This window comes from Lycium barbarum, chromosome 4, assembly GCF_019175385.1.
Source record: "Lycium barbarum isolate Lr01 chromosome 4, ASM1917538v2, whole genome shotgun sequence".
In the NCBI taxonomy this organism is placed as follows: Eukaryota; Viridiplantae; Streptophyta; class Magnoliopsida; order Solanales; family Solanaceae; genus Lycium; species Lycium barbarum.
The window spans coordinates 148,510,908-148,531,149 of record NC_083340.1 but is presented as its reverse complement, the minus strand read 5'-3'; the positions used below and the strand labels follow the sequence as shown (position 1 = coordinate 148,531,149).

At 31.9% G+C, this 20,242-nt stretch overlaps 1 protein-coding gene across 1 annotated transcript; it reads right to left on the bottom strand.

The window, feature by feature from the left end:
- Nucleotides 1-1,373: 1,373 nt before the first annotated feature.
- On the bottom strand, nt 1,374-3,419 carry LOC132637013 (CBL-interacting serine/threonine-protein kinase 6-like). The gene has a single exon (XM_060354149.1). The coding sequence runs from the start codon at nt 2,772-2,774 to the stop codon at nt 1,497-1,499; it is 1,278 nt and encodes a 425-aa protein (XP_060210132.1). The 5' UTR covers nt 2,775-3,419; the 3' UTR covers nt 1,374-1,496.
- Nucleotides 3,420-20,242: the final 16,823 nt, after the last annotated feature.

Below are 20,242 nucleotides of genomic sequence, written 5' to 3'. Positions count from 1 at the left end.
ATACACTTTATTCAAGCTGTTAGACATAGTTACAGCCTTGATCAAACAATCAAATCTCAATTAACGACCACTCACCAGCAAACAACAAAACAAAAACATGGACATCTTCAAGAAAACACAACTAGAAAAGAGGAACTACAAAAGAATAAAAACTACAAGACTAGTTCAATTCAAGAGACATACTTCACAGCTAAGTTACTCGGACTCGGGTGCGACTGTCCGATACGGGTGCGGATCTAGATGTCAGATCCTTCATGATCTAAATTTTAAGATTCGGGGATATGGATACGGGAATGGAGATTCGGCTAAAAAAAAATCAAATATCTAAAAATAGAGTTATAAAGCCTAAATTATGGAATATTATGTGGAAAACTTGAGGAAACAAATATTGATCAAGAGGAGAATCCCTGAAAGAGATAAAAGGAAACAAAGCGACATAGAAATTTTTATATATAAGGTATTCCATTTTCTCAATTTCACCTTAGCTTTAGTTTCGATTAAAGAAATCATTGAATCAGTCCAGAATTTCTACGTCAATTTTGGTCAAAATATCCAAAATCAGTTGACCAGATCGGATACGGATTCCACTCCCACACCCACACCCACACCCATGTCGCGTTGACACGGGTGCGACACCAAAAGTGAAGAGTCCGAGTAACATAGCTTCATAGCCACTCTCAATAACAAGAAGAAGAGTAAAACACTAAACACATCCAATCTCTGTAACACATGAATTCAAGAGACATACTTTCAGATTCAGTCACAATTCCAAGAATACATCCAACCACAAGAACATAAACAAAACCAAAACAAATTCAATCCTCTTAACACATTATTTCTAGAGACAATACTTCAGATTCACTCTCAATTTCAAGAATACATGTAAAGTTGGGGAACAGTGTATGTTTATCGCGAAGGATTCAATCTAGCCACAGGTTCCTCTACAACTGCCTCGTAACGACTTCAGTTGAAGACCCCACCATGGTAGGCGAATTGATAAGAAAAGGTACTTCCTTGTGTATAAAAGCATAAGGGAAGGAGGCCCATAGTCCAAGGATAATGACATAGGCGGTGCAAGGGTGAAAAAGTGTTTTGGCACTAATGGTCAGCCTTCTACAACAAGAACAAGAACCGAAACAAAACAACTTCAATCCTCTTTAACACGTGATTTCAAGAGACATACTTCAGATTCAGTCTCAATTTCAAGAATACATCTAATTAACAACAAGAACATGAACAAAACTAAACAAATTCAATCCTCTTAACACATGAATTCAAGAGACCTATTTCAGATTCAGTCTCAATTTTCAAGAACACATCTAATAACAATAACAAGAACAAAACTAAACAAATTCAATCCTCTAACACATGAATTCAAGAAACAACACTTCAGATTCAGTCTCAATTTGAATACATCCTAACAACAAGAACAAGAAGTAAACTAAACACGTTCAATCTAGATTCAAATATATGAAACTAGTAGCTTTTATTGCAACTCAAACAAGTGTGTCAGGGGCTGATTTCCAAACAATATCCTTGAGTGCTGGCCTTAGCTCTTTGCTGCAAAACTGATTGTATTCCAATGTATCACCACTAGCTTTCTTCACCTCCACAACCAGAAATGAATCTGTCACAGCAAATATATCAGCAGCAATTCCTAATTTACCCTTTCTCCCACACTCTTGCCCTTGCAATCTAACACTCGAATCACTCCTCTTTAAACTGAATTTCGACGTTTTCGCCACCTCCTCAAGCTTCGAAATCACACTGCTAGCAGACTTTGTTGTTGCAAATCTCAACTGTTCCTTCTCCATCTTCTTCTTTTCCTCGAACAATGGAGACAAATCGAACCCCTCTGATAACGAAATGATATGAAACGCGTTTAAAGATTCGATCTTTTTCACCTTTTCATCCCCTACAACAAATTCTTCTTCCTCTTTAGTCCTCAAAGTCTTTGGAACAGTCTTTTTGAACCAATTAGACTCCATAATCTTCGAAGCAGTAATCCGAGTACTCGGATTTGGATCCAACATCTTTGTTATCAACTTTCTTGCATCTGATGAAAACCAAGGTGGACACTTAAAATCACCCTTATGAATTTTCTTATACATAGCCATTAGATTTTCATCTTGAAATGGTAAAAAACCAGCTAATAACACATAAAGAATCACACCACATGACCAAATATCAGCTGTTGCACCATTATATCCATGTTTACCAATAACTTCAGGTGCAACATATGCAGGTGTCCCACAAGTTGTATGTAACAAACCATCTTGCCTTAAATGATCCGAAAACGCGCTAAGCCCAAAATCAGTTACCTTAAGATTACCCTCTTCATCTAACAATAAATTCTCAGGCTTTAAATCCCTATGATAAACTCCACGACTATGACAAAAATCAATTGCAGATATCAGTTGCTGGAAATAACCTCTTGCATTTTGTTCTCTTAGCTTCCCTTTAGTTACTTTTTCAAACAATTCACCACCTTTAACAAACTCCATTGCAAAGTAAATCTTGGTTTTACTTGCCATAACTTCGTGTAGCTCAACAATATTCGGGTGTTTTACCATTTTCATGACTGATATTTCTCGTTTGATTTGCTCCATCATACCTACTTTGATCACCTTCTCTTTTCCAACAACTTTCATTGCTATATTTTCACTTGTTACCATATTATGAGCTTGGTAAACTTTAGCAAATGTACCTTGACCTAACATTCTTCCAAGCTCATATTTTCCATACAAAACAGCACATTTTTCTTCTGGCCCCATTAGAAAATAGTGAATTTGGGACTATCAAAAATTCTTTTTTTAAGCAAATTTTCTGAAACAAGATCCAAAAGGGTGTTGGATTATCGAAAAAAGGATCGAAAAGGGTAAGAAACTACTCTTCCGGTGAATTTTGGACAATCAAAAACTCTTTTTTGATCAATTTTTCTGAATCAAGATTGAAAAGGGTATCTGAATTTGAAAAAAAGATCCAAAAGGGTGTTCAAATTTTGAAAAAAAGATCAAAAAGGGTCAAAAACGATGTTTTCGACGTCTTTCCGGTGACAATTCAGGTGAATTTGGGATAACAAAGATTCTTTTTTGAGCAAATTTTCTTAAACAAGATTGAAAAGGGTGTCCAATTTTGTAAAAAAAGATCCAAAAGGGTGTTCGAATATCGAAAAAACGATCAAAAAGGGTAAAGAACTACCCGTCTTCGACGTGTTTCCGGTGACAATTACGACTGCCAGTGAGGTTAATTTGGGGCTTAATGCCACCTAGGATAAAATTAGTAAGAATGGATTTGCTTCTCATCTCTCTGCATTCCTAAAATAGAAAGAAAATTTGGTGATTTCTTTTTGGTTCTCTTAAAGGTTTGTTGTGAAGCTTGAAAGATGGATTTGTTTTGGTTTCTGTAAAATGGTGGCATTGTAACATGAATTTATAGTAGGGTTAAGGGTAATATTGTCTTTTTAAGAGATAGCATGAGGTGTTTGGTTTGTTGACACGTGGCGTGTTGTTAGAGGTTGCATGGAAATCTGCTTGATCTGTTTGGCAATAAAAAGGTGACACGTGTATGGAGCAACTTGAAATCAGGTTGGTTGGATCTTCTATTATTGAAGTGAATGAGTCTGTAACCGCCTCTTTGGAATTTTAATGACTATTTTGTCCTTGTAATTTTTTCGTGTCGAAAAATATTTATTCACACTTGATGCTTATTATATACTTAACATATGACTAGATAGTTTGATGTAAACAACATATACGAATAGGTTTTTGTTTTTTTTTTTTATTTATTTCTCATTCGGCATTCGATATTTATATTGGAGTTCGATTAATTCAATTCGCGCCGCGTATAATTCATTCGAGAAAAGCGCTCCCTATCAATTTTTATTTTTTTTACACCCAAACTCAAAACTGAGACCTCGAATTAAGTAAAAAAGCAGCCTCATCCTTAAGTGGCGGTTTTTGCGGTCTTTATTTGGAGGTCTTTGATGCACATACTAGTCGTGTAATGTATATAAATATAAATGCAAAATATGGTATGTGGTGAATAACAATACAAGAATTGTTATATAGCAATGTAGATATTGTTATTATGACGGATAATGCCATACAACAATAACTTACCCAGTATATTTTCACAGTGAGATCTGACGAGGATAGAGTGTTTGTAAACCTTATTTCTATCTTGAGAGGTAGAAAGGTTATTTCCGATGATATAAATACTATATGAAGGTAAAAACTCATTTGTATCGGGTGTTTATGTCAATTGACTTTAAGGTTTAACAAATTAAAGATAAAATATATATCACTTAATTACTTAATTATAATGTTAAAAAGCCTATATGCAAAATATATACCTTATATTTATATTTTATAAGCTTGGTGTAATCACTCGGTTAGGTAATTTTTACCCCGGTAAGTTATTACCATGCTATAAGGATATTTTTGTATATATTACTTGTGAATGTACTTTTATTTCACAGTATATTTACGTAAATTAATAAATATCTTCCTAAATAGGTTAATTTATTTATATTGCATTTATTAGACATAGCAAATAATAAATATTTTATCTTTTCAAAGAGGTTGTAATTAATAGCCAAGTTGATTTAGTGAACGTGAAAAATGTACCCCACCACAAGTAACCTATTTAGGCGATAAGTTTTTCTAATCCATCCAATATTGTTGGCTCAATAATTGTCTTAATCATCATTAATAGAAAGAAAATCTGAAATAATCATATTTTTCATGTGGTATAAATAATTAAGAAAGTCCTTAGAAATTTCACTTACTGCTATTGAAGATAAACGTCAACTGAATTATTCTACACTTGATTTTAGTCACACAAAAAAAATATGCAAAAGAGGACAAATTTTGCCACCATTAGCACATAGAATTGTTCAATATATATAATTTCAACTAACAGTCCTAGCTACCAATCAGAATTATTCTTTTGCTTACTAATTAGATTATAAGATCTCTGAATTTTTTTATAAGATCAGATCTAGCTGGTGGGCTTTAATGGAATTCAATTATAACAAGTGTGTAAATTCATATAATGTCATCATATAGAAGCCACAACGTGTATTCGTAAGTGTCCAAGAAAATGTTATTGATTACTGTCTTGAATTATGAGATTTGATGTATTATTTCTCAGAGGCGTATCTAGCATTATAGGCAGGGGTTTAATTGAACTCATAACTTTCGATGCGGAACATAAGTTTGTGTAAAAAATTAATAAAATTGTAATAAATAATGGTTATGAATCCATAACTTTAAAAATATAATGAGTTCAATGCTAAAAATCTTAAGATTGAACCCATAAAGTTTAAATGTTGAATACTTCTTGCGTTTCTTCTCTTTTATTGGAAAAAAACTCTCTCTACTTCTGCCTCGAGAAGGTAGAATCCACCGAATCTCATTAAATAGTCGTGTTATTTGTTTTTCTCAATTTTCTATTATTATATATGTTCTCTATTTTCTATCATTATTTATGTTCTTAAATTGCAGTAACTGTAGAGTTAGTTGTGTTAGTGACCTCTTAACCAAGTAAAGTACCTGACCAAAAAAAAAAAAAAAACCAAGTATAGCAACTTCTTTGGTATCCACTGAACTTTTTAAGGATAGTAGACAGCAACCCCTACTAAGTGTGGTGAAATGGAGGGTAAATATCTCAAATGGTCATTCAACTTTGAGAAATTATATAGTAAAGTCATTGAACTTTACTATATATCAATAAAATCACTCAACTTTGGCCTATTATCTTATAAAATCACTCAACTACATATATCATTAAAAAAAATTGACATGACAATATTAATTAATTATTTTGTGTCATGTAGATGTGGGCCCCACAACAAAATAAAATAAATCAATATCTTTATATTCACACCCACTCACCAACCCTTCATCCAAAACCCATTTTCCCACAATAATAGACAATGAATATTATAAAATATTGAAATTAAGATTTAGATATACGAAAAACTGTAAAGAAAAGTACTATAAACTGTAAATTTTTCACATAAGATAATTAAGAATGTTAAAAAGTTCACTTAGTTTATATTGTGAGAAGTATAAGTGAAAAATATAACTTTGATATCTCTCTCTCACACACACAAATAAAAGATACTTTATTTGAAAAGATACTTTATTTGTTTTGACAATTGTCTAATTAAGTGCAACATGGTGTAAAAAAAAATTATGAAAAAGGAGAACTTCTTGTGGGTTTCAAAAGTTCCATGTGAAAGCATCGACTCAAATGCTAAATTATTTAAGCAACACATAACAATTTTGAAACAAAAAAGAAGTGCACTGATTCATTGAAATTAAAACAATTTTAAACTATTTTAGTGCATGACGTTTGTAAGGGCACGACAATAATCTATCTTATGGTACAACAAATCATCTGTGTAACTAAGACATAATGTCAGTACAAAATTGAACAAATATGTATATAGGTCTTGATGGTGAGAGCTTCATAATTAATCTACATTAATTTTAACACCAATAAAATTTGTTAATAGTGAAACCGATAAACATGAAAAGAGAGCAAAAAAAAAAAAAAAAAAAAAAAAACAGCTTAAAATTGCACATAGCTAGTCCGCCAAAAACTAAGAGGAGAGGATGCAAAATAGTGACGATATGGCTTTGAAGTATTGGGAATACATGCAATGTATTTAATCAAAATAAGTTATTTTTTTTCATCTAAAACAAAGAGTTATTAGCGCCACTGATTATAACAAATGTTGACTCATAGACACAGTCGGATTTAATCAAGGACTTGCAGGTTCGATAAAATCCAATGCTTTGAACGTTGATTTATATGTTTGTGAAAAAACAAGTTTAATAAATACAGATTTATATATTTCAAAATTCACTTTCTCATTTTATAATTTACGATGTTTAAATTATGAATTCTCCCATCTAAAGATATGAATTTATTTTATTTTATTGTGGATTTGGAAGAAGGGTTAGTGAGTGGGTGTGGGTATAAAGATATAGATTTATTTTATTTTATTGTGGGGCCTACGTCTACATGGCACAAAATAATTAATTAATATTGTCATGTCAATTTTTTTAATGACATATGTAGTTGAGTGATTTTATGAGATAATAGGCCAAAATTGAGTGATTTTATTGATATGTAACAAAGTTCAATGACTTTACTACATAATTTCTCAAAGTTCAATGACCTTTTGAGATATTTACCCGTGAAATTGATGATATCACACTACTAAAAATGAGAATACCTGACAGACATTATCTGATTGAATCGGTGAATTTTGAATAGTAAATGATTAAACCAAAAGAACAAAAAGGTCATAGTAGAGACTAGAGAGTCACCCCTGGATCCAACCTTCACTAGTTTGGACCCCTATATATTTATAGGCTTTTGTCTTTTTTTCTTTTTCTTTTCTTGAGTAAATACAAATGATCTGTCTCTCTTGAATTTGTATTTCTATGTTATTTCGTTTTCTATATAGAGTACTATGAGTTCCCGTAGGTCTCTCTTGAATTGGAATATTCAAATAGCTCAAGGTTTCAATTATTTGAAATAAAGAGGATAAAAATAGTAGTTAATTAACACCTCCACATGGGGGTTTTCCAAGAATCTTCAGCTGAAATAAAATGCATCTTTTTTTCTTCTTTCATTCAATGCATCTTTAAGAGTAATGATTTATAATATGTCAGTAGAATTATAATGATTTTTAATACTTTTTATTTATATATATATATTAATATAGGTTTGAGATCGATTTAAATGAAACGATATTGATTTAATCGGTGAAGCCGTGAAAATTCATATATTCAATTCTAACTTTTTTGAATTGAGACGAAACAAGTTTTATAGTTATAGAGTTCTATTTCTAGAAAGGAAAAGATTATTCAAGATAAAGCTCTCACACCGTTACAAAGCAAAAGATAAAACGTAATATCTCTTGTTGGTAGGCTCATCAAGCTACTACAAAAGAGTCTGTTGAAAACAAAGCAAGAAGACTTTTTACGGTATTCTTGCTTCCAGCCCGTAATAGATCTTCGAGCTTACTCCAGTCCTGATTTATTCTAGAGCAAGGATAAGCAAGGGACATATAGACATTTTTGAAACAAACAAAAAAGTGTGTACCACGTTCATGAACGCGTGGAAATGACGTCAAGTTCCGCATGATCCTTATTTGATGGACGATGAATGTGTTATAATGATAGTTCTATTTCTAGAAAGGAAGAGTTTATTCAAAATAAAGCTCTCGACCCGTTACAAAACATAATATCTCCTATTGGTGTAGCTCATCAAGCTACTACAAAAGAGTCCATTAACAACAAAGCAAGAAGCCTTTTTACGGTATTCTTACTTACAGCCTGTAATAGATCTTCGAGCTTACGCCAGTCCTGATTTATTCTAGAGCAGGGATAAGCAAGGGACATATATACATTTTTTAAACAAATAAAAAAGTGTGTACCACGTTCATGAACGTGTGGAAATGACGTCAAGTTCCGCATGAACCTTATGGGCTGGACCATGAATGTGTTACAATGATAGTTCTATTTCTATAAAGGAAGAGTTTATTCAAAATAAAGCTCTCCACCCGTTACAAAACAAATATAAAACATAATATCTCTTGTTGGTGTAGCTCATCAAGCTACTACAAAAGAGTCCATTAAAAACAAAGCAAGAAGACTTTTTAGGGTATTCTTGCTTCCGGGCGTAATGAATCTTCAAGCTTACTTTAAGAATGATTTATTCTTGAGCGGGGATTAGCAAGGGACATATAGACATTTCCGAAACAAATAAAAAAGTTTGTACCACGTTCATGAACGCGTGGAGATGACATTACGTTTAGTCCGCATGACCCTTATGGGCTGGACCATCAACGTGCTATAATTATAGTTCTATTACTTCCTCCGTCTCAATTTATGTGACATCATTTGACTTGACACGGAATTTAAAAAAAAAAAAAAGATTTCTGAAATGTGTGATCCAAAACAAGCTTTATATAAATGTGTAGAGTTAATCATCTCATAAAATTAAATTATTGTTAAATATAAAAAGATAGACATTTTTTACTACTATTATATAAGCGGCTAAGGTGAGGAGCTTAGGGTCAGGAGGGGTATTTTCGGTATTTCAATAGTTATCTGCTTACTTGATAGCTTTATCAAAGTGTTGGTCCCACACAATTGTAGCAAGCTTTTTGAAAAGTAGTCACTTTTGTGAAAAATGTGGGCTGTGCTGGATTTTTCATTTGCTGTATGTGAGAATCCCCCCCTCTGCTCTTTCTCCATAGCTTTTTGTTCATCTTTGCAAATTGTGCTGCATATATAACAGTAGTAGTATGTGTAGTTAATTAAGAACCTGTTTGAATGGGCTTGTTTTAAGCAGCTTATAAGCTGTTTTAGATAAGTTAGGTCAAACAGATCCAATTATTTTTTTGAGCTTATTTGAAGCACAAAATGACTTTAAGCTGACCAACCAAATACTCAAAAAAGCTGAAAACAGCTTATAAGCCAATCCAAACGGACTCTAAATAGATCTCCAGAAAAGGGAGATTAAGGATTCATTTATGTTTTTGAAATATCAATTTTACTTGAATACCTATGTGAAGATGGGGATTAAATTAAACTTGAAACATTAGTAAAAATACTTAAAAATCGCACACTCGAAATTTACACTTCTATTACTAAATAAAGGCTATTTTATATTATGAATCCAATATTCACTAAAAAATTAACCATCAATTTTAATATTTTTACTTTATTTGGGCGCGTGCATAGCATGGGGTTTTGTAACTAGTTTTTAAATAGATAAAAAGAAATATATAGTGATACATAAATTGAGATAGAGGAGCAATTAGCAAAGCAAAAGCAATAAGAGATACCACTGGAATCTCTAAAAGGTCACTATAAAACTGTGGACGGAATTAAAAGGAATTATTTAATTTGTTTGTATTCTTTTGCAACCACAAGAATACCATGTGCTCTGCACTAGTGTCTACACCGTAATTAATTAACACTGGCATTTTCCACCTTTGAAGTAGTTTGTAATTTTAAAAAAAAATATTTGAAAGAAATTTTCGATTAAAAAATGAGTAGTGTTAAAAAGAGCATAGAGAGCATAACTTTTTAAATATTATAACGTCACCTAAAAAAAATGTTTATAGGTAGACGGTAGTTATCTATACAAAGTGAATCTTTAGTCTTTAAAACAAGGTATATGTTACATAATTAAGGTAAATACGACCTGATAATATAAGACGACGGCAAAGCAAAGATCTGATATTTATGGGTTCTGAACTTGTCACTAAAATCACACCTCTTAGTCGCTGGGTTCAATGAAATATTTAATAGGTTTCTTAGTACAAATATAAGATTATACTCTTTTATGCTATCAATTTAATTTATATAATTAGTTACACTCTAAAAATACATGACCAAACCTTATCTTGGGTAGCTATTTTCCTCTCTTGAATTATTGTGGAATCATTTTAGAGATATTCTTTTTAAAGCGAAATCAATCAGCCATGTGAGCTGAGACATTATAACTAACAAATCAACTTTTTGTTCCTTTTTTCCTTCCCAAATTTCTTCTCTGCCCATGCTATGAATTTCAATTATTCGACAATATATAATATATAATTTCTTCTTTTCCATTTTATGTGAATATGTTTGATTAATACAGAATTAAGAAGATATGTTTTTGAAATCTATAATCTTAAACATGTCATAATATTCGCGTAGCTTTAAGAACTTGTCATTAATTTTGACAAATTTAGATTAAATTATTTAAAATTTAAAAAGAGTCATTCCTTTTTAACATATTAAAAAGAAAAAAATAGAGTCACACAGCCTTAAACGAAAAGAATATATTATTAGCATTATTGAGATCCTGTCTTTTTGTTGAACCAAACAAACAGAAACATACCACCTATTTTTTCTGTTTCTACAGGCTAATAAAAATAATGGAGAAATATTCTTGCTTCTATCATTGAATCTTGGAGGTGACATCAAGTTGAAAAGGGCAATTTTCTCTTTAGAGGCAAATCCCTTTTAAGAAATTTAAATTATAGTATTAGATAGTGTACCTATTAGCATTATTGAGATCCTGTCTTTTTGTTGAACCAAATAAACAGAAACATTCCACCTATTTTTTCTGTTTCTACAGGGTAATAAAAATAATGGAGAAATATTCTTGCTTCTATCATTGAATCTTGGAGGTGACATCAAGTTGAAAAGGGCAATTTTCTCCATAGAGGCAAATCCCTTTTAAGAAATTTAAATTATAGTATTAGATAGTGTACCTGATTTTTGCACAATCAAATCACACACATTTAGTTGTTATATTAGGTAACTTATCTTATTTTTAAAGTTACAAATCCTACTTTTTATGAAGGATTATCTATAAAGATTTTTGAACGATAAGCTGATATCAGTGTATATAAGTTAATTTTTTTTTAAGTATATATAAATATAGTTCGAATCAAATGGAATGAGTTCAGTTGATGAACATGTAAAACCCTTAGATATGTCTCTACTTTCCCAAAAGAAGGAAAAGGAAAAAGAAATGCTTCACATTATTGTAATTTCTAAGTATAATAGCAAGTATTTCGACGTGACATTGATGATCGAATGTAACCTCAAAAGAAAATTGGAAAGTCGAAATGAAGACTTCCTCTTATGTCACAATTTAATTTGTATGTCTTATCTATGTTTTAGGATAAGATTAGATAAGTAATGAATGTTCACTCAATTCAAACTCCGTATCATTTGTGATAAAACCTATGAGCTCACCCTTTTAGAGGTCACCACCTGAGAGTTTACCAGAACAGTCTAAGGGACTTGGTCCCTAAGCTGTTTTCACAGATAGTAATAGAAAGTAAATAAGGTAAGATATTTACGTGGAAAACTCCTTACTCAAGGGATTAAAAACCACGATCTACCCTAGTAGGATTTCCAACTTCACTAAATTGAGCAATGTTTAGATTATAACCTATTGCAACCTAGGAATTATAACTCTTAATCCCTCACCCTTATAATAACCCTATTGTAAACAACTCTGGAGTCTTGACTACCTCTAGTCAAGTAGCCTAATACACCTTGCCTACCTCTAGACAAGTGTACCACTCAAAAGTTTAAGTAGGTAAACAACCTACAAACAACTTCTAAGAATTCAAATTAATACACCTAGACTAACTCTAGCCTAGTGTACCACTCAAAAGCTTGTGAAGATAAACTTCCTACAAGCAGCCTTTGAGAATTCAACCACCTACAAATAGCTTCTTAAAAGAGAAGTGTAGGATTACAATTTTATAGAACACAGGACAAAGACTCTCAACAAACTAAGGACCTAAAGCATCTTCAGTAGGGAAACTAGTCCTCCTGATTGTTGGAGCTTTGTTTTTTAGAGCACCTTGAGAGGGGGTGGCGGCTGCACTTGAGAGAAATATAATTTTCAGATTTGCAAGTATTAGGTAAAACTAATCCCAACATATTGTATATATATGAGACCAATAGAGAGAGCATGTGAGAAACATGTGGTCATGGATGGTGGCTTTCCAAGGGCTAGTAGCTCCTAGCATACGTACAGCTGTGCTGCTGCAGTTCTGCTAGAACTATGCACCAACTTTACCAGCTGTCATGTTTCGTATAGTGCTCAGGGGACCTGATCAGGAACCTGGTCCTTTATGTGTTTGTTATACCATCAAAACTACAACATATTATAACTCATCAATTTGATAATGCTTAATTATAATGCAATTTCACAATAATTAAAATTCCTATTCTTCTCACAATTTATGCAGTAGTTCACAATAAAAATGAACTACAGTTTTATGCACTGATAATATAAAATATTTTTACATTATGAGGTCACTTAAAAAGTAGTTGCAAGTAACTTTACTTAATAATTTTAAGTGATAACCTAAAATAAATTGTACCTGCTATAGTTTGAGTTTGACTCGCGCTATTTATATCCGCATGCATTTTAATTAACGATCCACTATACATGTGACGGAGATTTTTTTATTTTTTTTTCGCATTTGGATATATAACTATGGTTCTTAAGAGATAATAGCGACTGAAAATCTTCGAAAAGTAAAATTAACATGATAAATATATTGTTAGGAGTATTTAATGGTTTACTTGCAAATTGCTTGGAAAATTCAGCAAAGTCTTGATTAAAAATATGAGAACAACAATTTTGACAATTTTCGTTAAAACTCGTAAAAATAGCCACAAGTGACTTAGGCTTAGACCTAAACATTTTATCACACTTGACAGTTGACATACAAAATGGAATGTCTGAAACATCAATTTAATTATAGGTAGTTAATGGTCGTAACATTTTGCGATAGGTCACAACATTTACCTAATTATGTCATTTGTTAATCAAACAACTATTCAAAGAGATTGATTGTAGTTAATTTTACAGTATTAGTTATTCGGAAGAACCAATAGCTTTTACTTAAATCTAGATTTGTATTAGGAAATCCATTCACTAGCAAAAAAGGAAATCAGATACAAAATTCATCGCTAATTTGTCATTGAATAGTGAGTAGCTTTTGTTTATTTATCGCTAATCCGTTGTTAAGTAGGATTAGTGATGGATATTTATTTTTTGGCGGATCTTATGTGGTCCAACATCGCTAATTTCTATTTTGTTTAGTGATAAATATTTATTAATATATAATTGCGAACCCAATAACTAAAATGAGCTATAGGATCGATAACAAATACATACTCATAAACTTTAAATCTGCTTCGCCTTATATTAATGCCACACACCAAAATACACATAATTTAATACAATTTATAGTTTCTTAATCATATAACAAATAGTCCAAATACCAAATTAAATTTCTCTATCGAAGTAACTGTCTGAAAAATATAACACATGTAGAGACGTAACAATTACAATTGTCAGTTTTCTAAATTCTAATAACTCTATCCTCCACCTGTATAGTATGTCGTGATGTAACGTGACTATGAAAGTGTACTGATAAACGGATAACTTGATTTACTTGCACGCTATTGTTTCCTATAATGGGCAATAGTTATCAACTTATTGTTAGCTAGCCTTAACGAGTAGAAATAGATCTATTCAAGATTCAATGGATTCTTAATAAATACTTGTAAGATTCGGATTAAAGTTATTGAATTCTGTCGAATCCGTACTTCCCATGTTAGTTCTGCCCTGAATATCGTGTTTAGTAAGGTTGTTGAAATTTTGTGTTTTACTTTTATTATTCGTAACTCACTATTTTAACTAATCTGAATTTGCTATGTGTACATGCCCACCAAAAGGAGAAGCACGTTCTAATACTAAAAATTTTCTATTCTCGAATTTATTGATTCTAAAATTTATATTCATTTGGTGAAGTGGTCAGTTTTCAATGTCTCATGAGAAGAGAAAGCAAAAGTAGACACGCATGCATGTGTGTGTGGGCATGTGTTCGTCTATTTAATTTGTGCGATGTGAAATAGTTCTAAGCACGACTATCGTATAAGCAAAAAAAAAAAAAAAAAAAAAAGGCCACTTGGATATATAGTTGAATTGAATAAAATCTCTAGTACATATGCATCATTAGCCATTAGTTCATCAATTTTTTTGCTTTGATTTTTAACCACTTAATACATAAGGATTCTCAAGTATGAAAATCCAAACACGAGAGGCAAAATAGAGCTTATCTTTCGAGGCCATGTCAATCTAAGATTTAGTGGTATGTGTATAAGTATAACTAGTCGTTATATTTAAGGTCGTACGTGTTAAGTAGTTCTGGTACATACATGGACCATATAGTTATTGTCGTGATAAAATGGATGACAATTATTGATGATCACAATACTCTTGGACTGAATTAAAACAAAAAATGAAAACATTACACTTGGGAATTTAATATCCGACACAAGAATTTGACAATTGACAAATGACAACAACATGAAAGAAAACCTACAGAAGGAAAACACTAACTGTGTGCGAAATACAAACCACTATTATTGAGCTGATTTGTGGTGGAGATTAATGCATGAAATTACATTCGTTCAAGTTAAACCAGGGCCTGGAGATGATAAAAGAACCCGGCCGAAATCAGTCTTGTTTTTATTCCACAGTTGGAAGGATTTCTTTCTGCCATCTGTCTTTCCATTTCAGGAAAAAGTTCACGAATTGAAAGCTAAGCAGTGGGAATTCTAAAGATTCTCCGGGGGAAAAATAGAAATGTCTCCTACCTTACCCATAATATGTGGAAGTATCAACCTGGTTCTCAGAGCCGGTAATCGAAAAATAGCTGCTTATTAAAATGTTGTTGAAAACTAACCATTTTGATGAGGACAAAATTACCTCACCAAAAAAGCGGAGACCAACTTCTTCAGCTTGTTAGAAGTTTGAACTCAAGCATTTTTTCATGAACTCTAACAATTTTTTTTTTTTTTCTGAACTCCACCATTTTGTATAAACTCCAGCACAGTATGCTTGGATTTTTTTTCGTGGTTTAGCTAAGGGTAATTTTGTCCAGATTCTGTCTCTGCATTAAAATATGGCTATCTTTACATTACTTTACAAACTCTGGCTATTGTTTTAGTTATATGCCCGAAGGATGGCTAGCCTAAGCCATTTTTACAAATTCTATGGTAGAGAACACCGTGATAATGAAAGGGTCATTTGCAGTTTTGTCCCTACTTTGTGCTGGTCTTTAATTTTTGTCCTTCAAGTTACGCATTATAATATCAACAAGTTATGTCCACGCCCTTAAAGAACTTAGGCATAAGTTCGATTTTAAAGGGCACAAATTAATGACCAACCCATTTGAAGGGTAAAAATTATAGACCAGTCCATTTGAAGGACAAACCGTGCAATTACTTGTTGACAAATAGCTATGGTGGCATCTATGCAGAAGAAGAATTTGCACAAAATTAGTATCGCCTATTTTCAAAATTATATATCAATTCTTAAATGAGCTTAGATAAAAATTGTGGTGATTTTAGGCTTTATTGTGTTCCAAATTGATATTACTTTAAATTATTTTCTAACGATATCAACCTATTGTATATACATATAGGAGCCGTTTGGACATGAGATGAAATCATGAGATTAAATCACGAGATGAATTCATGAGATGAAATCATGTTTGGACATGCAATTTGGATTTCTGAATTTGTATTTTTTCTTATGGACATAAAAATTTCACAAATTGTGAAAATCGTCAAAACTTTTTCAATTCTTATACAATCTTACCAAATGAGTAAGTCATACTTCATAACAAAATTAATATGCTACTAGAATGCCTTTCTAAAAAATAAAACATCAACTTATGGATCTTTTAATTTTTGATATAAATGGTTGGTATACACGATTGTTAAATATATCCACCAACTTATGGATGTTTTTTTACAAAATATAAACTTATGGGTCAACTTTTACATTTAGAAAATTTGAAATCATGATTTGAAATCCCAAATCATGTCCTTTTGGATGATTTGAGATTTCATCATTTGAGATGAGATCGCATGTCCAAACTCCTACATAGAGTTTTTTTCACGATATAATTTACGCACATATAAAGCAAATTTCTGTCAAATGATGTCGGACATCACAACTTATTAAAGGGTGTTTTTGCCACTGATCCACATAGGAAGTGTTATACCCCATTTTAATCGGGTCAAATCGGAGTACAACATATTGGTGATTCCTATTTATTTATTTTAAGGAGTCGCCACATAATTATTTAATGGTGAATTAGGACACCTAGTTATTAACTAAGGTAAAACTAAACTAAACCTCCGTTAGTGGTCTACTTAATTAGTGTGATTCTAGGTAAGGGTTCTTGATTATCCTAAAGGGAAGGGGTTAGGCATCCTTTAGAATCCGTTAATTACGGTTACCGACCAAACTTAGGTTATTTAATTAAGACTAAAAATATAAAAATATAACATTTAAATGTTTAGGAAAATGGTTTGTAAATAATATCAGGATTTCAAAAATGGAGAATATAAGGTTGCTATTTAAATTAAAATAAGGTAGTAGTTTATAGAAAAGGATTTTAGCCATATTATACTAAAAATATGTTGGATTGGTCAATACACTAATAGGCATTTGAAGCAATTCAATGATTGATTATCAATTGATTTTAGCTGCTTAGTTTATTAAGTGATAAAATAAGATCAAGAAGGCCATAAACAAATTAGCTCCCTACTATTATGTGAAAAGTAGTTTAAAATATAACCATCCTCTTTTATGAAAATTGGGCCTTGTTTAAAAAATAAAGATATAAATTAAATTTGGGAAAAGATTCATCTCCAATCACTACTAGAAATGGTCATTTATTTCCTTTAAATAGAATTAACCATAAAACTAAAAAAGGCTTAAAAAAATAACGTTAAGTTATAGTTTGAAGTAGGTGGATAGTTTGAAGTCGGATTTAATTCTTAATCAGATTACTCAATCCATTTTAGACTTGTAAAAGAGTAATTAACAGAAGTTTTGAACTGACGAAATAGGCTAGATTATTAAACTTTTAAATACGTTATTTCGAAAGCAAATTCAAACTCTATCTACCCATTATCACTAAACTATCCCCACTAATTTTACTAGAATTCTCTAAACTAAGAAAACAAAGAGAAGGTCAATGTTAGTCAAGCAATCAAATATACAAAAAAAATAGGGCGACGAAAATAAATATGTTTAAATGGGCTTGGCCGATTTTAATGTTGTTGCGATCTGTTCTGCCATATGGGCTTTGGCCCAAAATCTTTTTTTTTTCTATGCTGCGGACAGGGCTGACACGAGAGAGAAATCTCGTTGGGCTTTTAGCCCAACACCGAATGCGGAAGAAGACGAGTTCCTTGGACTCGTACGCGAGGGTCATGCATAAAAACAAAAGAAAATGATTAGTAGAGTGAAGATTTACAAGACTTATTCTTCAAATAAAATAGAAAGCAAATAGCCGAAACAAATATAAAGTATCACGTAAATAACAAACAAGAACCAAACCTTGACATGCTAACTTAATAGAATAATTTCAATATTCAAAACAAACAAGTGATTTATGTATACATTGTGTATATTTAAGTATACCTCATGTATACACGTTCATAAGGATACTTAGAAGGTTAATATTGGAAAGCTTTTGCCCCCGTTCTCCCGATGTTGCACAAGTTTCAAGGGATTTCAAGAATCCCAGGCATGGCTAACAACGGGGAGGATTCAAGCTTAATCCATAATGACCAATCTAATCTCCTCATTAACGTGCTTAAATGAAAGTATACCAGCAATATACACACATATACATAATGCACACTTGCAACATACAAGCAAGGCAACCTTTAGACATAGGCAGAATCAAACAGTGTAATATTTATTGTACTTCGGCGTGTATAGAGTTCAGACAAACAGAAAGCACAGAAATAGTAGTCATGGTATCAAATAAAAACAGAAACAAATCCCGGTCCAGTAGGTTAGGCAAAATGCAATAATCAAATGACATGGAGAGATCCATATAAGGGCAAAAGCAAGTTCGAACTCAGGGGCTCAGATTGCAGGCAAGGTTTTGATATGGAAGAAAGAAGCAATGTCACAAATGATATTCTTATCCTCTTAACAGACCATGCATGCTTAAGGATGGATGATATATCAAGTGTATACTTTATATACAAGCCTATAACATACCAAAAGCATGTGAAGACAGTATACTTTGCATACCCTCATATATCCCTATGTGTATAACATCTTAATCAAGCAGAAAAGATTAAAATTCCAATTCGGACCAATATTTACTAAAGGTGATACACCTCATTACAAATCAGATCTCACCCTGTTCATTTCGGATTTGAGAGAAACTCAACTATCACAGTGAAAACTTCCATTTTTGACAGCATATGCGAAATAGGTGTTAATTTAGAAAAGATGCATTCTATCTTACCTTTTTTATTCTTTCATTATTTCAGTGACAATATGAGGTATTTCAAAGAAAGAATGAGGTGATCATAGACAAACATGACAATTCAGAATACTGGAAAAAATCAGTTATTTAAAAAATAGGCTAATTGAGCTAAACTTCCAGCGTTATCAGATTCATTAAATGAAACTCATTCAAACCTCTTCCAAACATCATGCAATGGTTACAACAAGATCCCATGGTTTTCAGATACTCAACAAGATTAAAGAAGAACAGAAATGCAATACTCTATAAATGTTCAATTATACAAAGGCATGAGCATTCAGTATACTCACATGAACTACATACGGACAGATAGACAAGCCAAGATTTTAGATCCATTTGACAGATAGTCACACAAATTATATGACTCACTCTAAAAGATTAACTTGGGTTGAATTTAGATTCCTGTTGATCCTATTTAGACTCATTAACACCATTTGACCCTCACTTTATTCATGCTGGAAACTAACTGAAGCAGGTAGACTCATACCAATACCAAAAAAAAAAAAAAAAAATTCAGGAACAGTTTGTGAATTAGCATAGAAACGCTAACAACACCATATTAGGCCAGATTGGACATCCTTCATCATTTAAAGTTATTAACCACCTAAACCATGCTAAATGTAAGTTTATGTTTAGATAGATTCAAACAGTATAACTATAGGTTGTTATTTCCATTGAAAACAAGGTGAAGCATACGGATGGACTCTTTAGTTTACCAAAATCCACCCAATTTCTAATCATGACTAATGAATCGATCAGTTTAGCTATCTAATGGCCAAACAGGTACTCATAGTGAAGCTGGACAAGAAACAAATATCATTATACTTCACCAATTCCATTTTTTACAGTGACAAATTGTTCAAATCTATTCTCAATAATCATAATAAGTTCTGAAGCTTAAACTTCAACAATATTCTTCTAAACTCAGATTTATTTCTCATGTCCTTTAATCCATTTTTCTCAGATAAGCAACAAGATAAAGGCTGGCTGATTGCACTATCATGCTTAAACCAAGTAGAATCAAGTCATGTCTAAACTTTACTACGTAATAATCAACTAACTAGTCTTACTATGGCAGTATATTAACACCGGACACATGTTTAACCTAGACAAATCATACTCAAACAATGCTTAAAGACATGCTTAAATTAAAATAGGCCAGAATAACAACCAGTCATGCTTAATATAATAGGCTATAACACATAAGATATACCATACTAAACTAACCTAACATACTAAAACAAGAATAAGACGGAAGCATTTTATCTAATCATACCAGCACATAAACATGCTTTAATCACAAAAAAAAAACCA

What these genes read in the sequence shown, in the direction of transcription:
- LOC132637013 (XM_060354149.1), bottom strand. Translation starts at nt 2,774, where the DNA reads ATGGGGCCAGAAGAAAAATGTGCTGTTTTGTATGGAAAATATGAGCTT.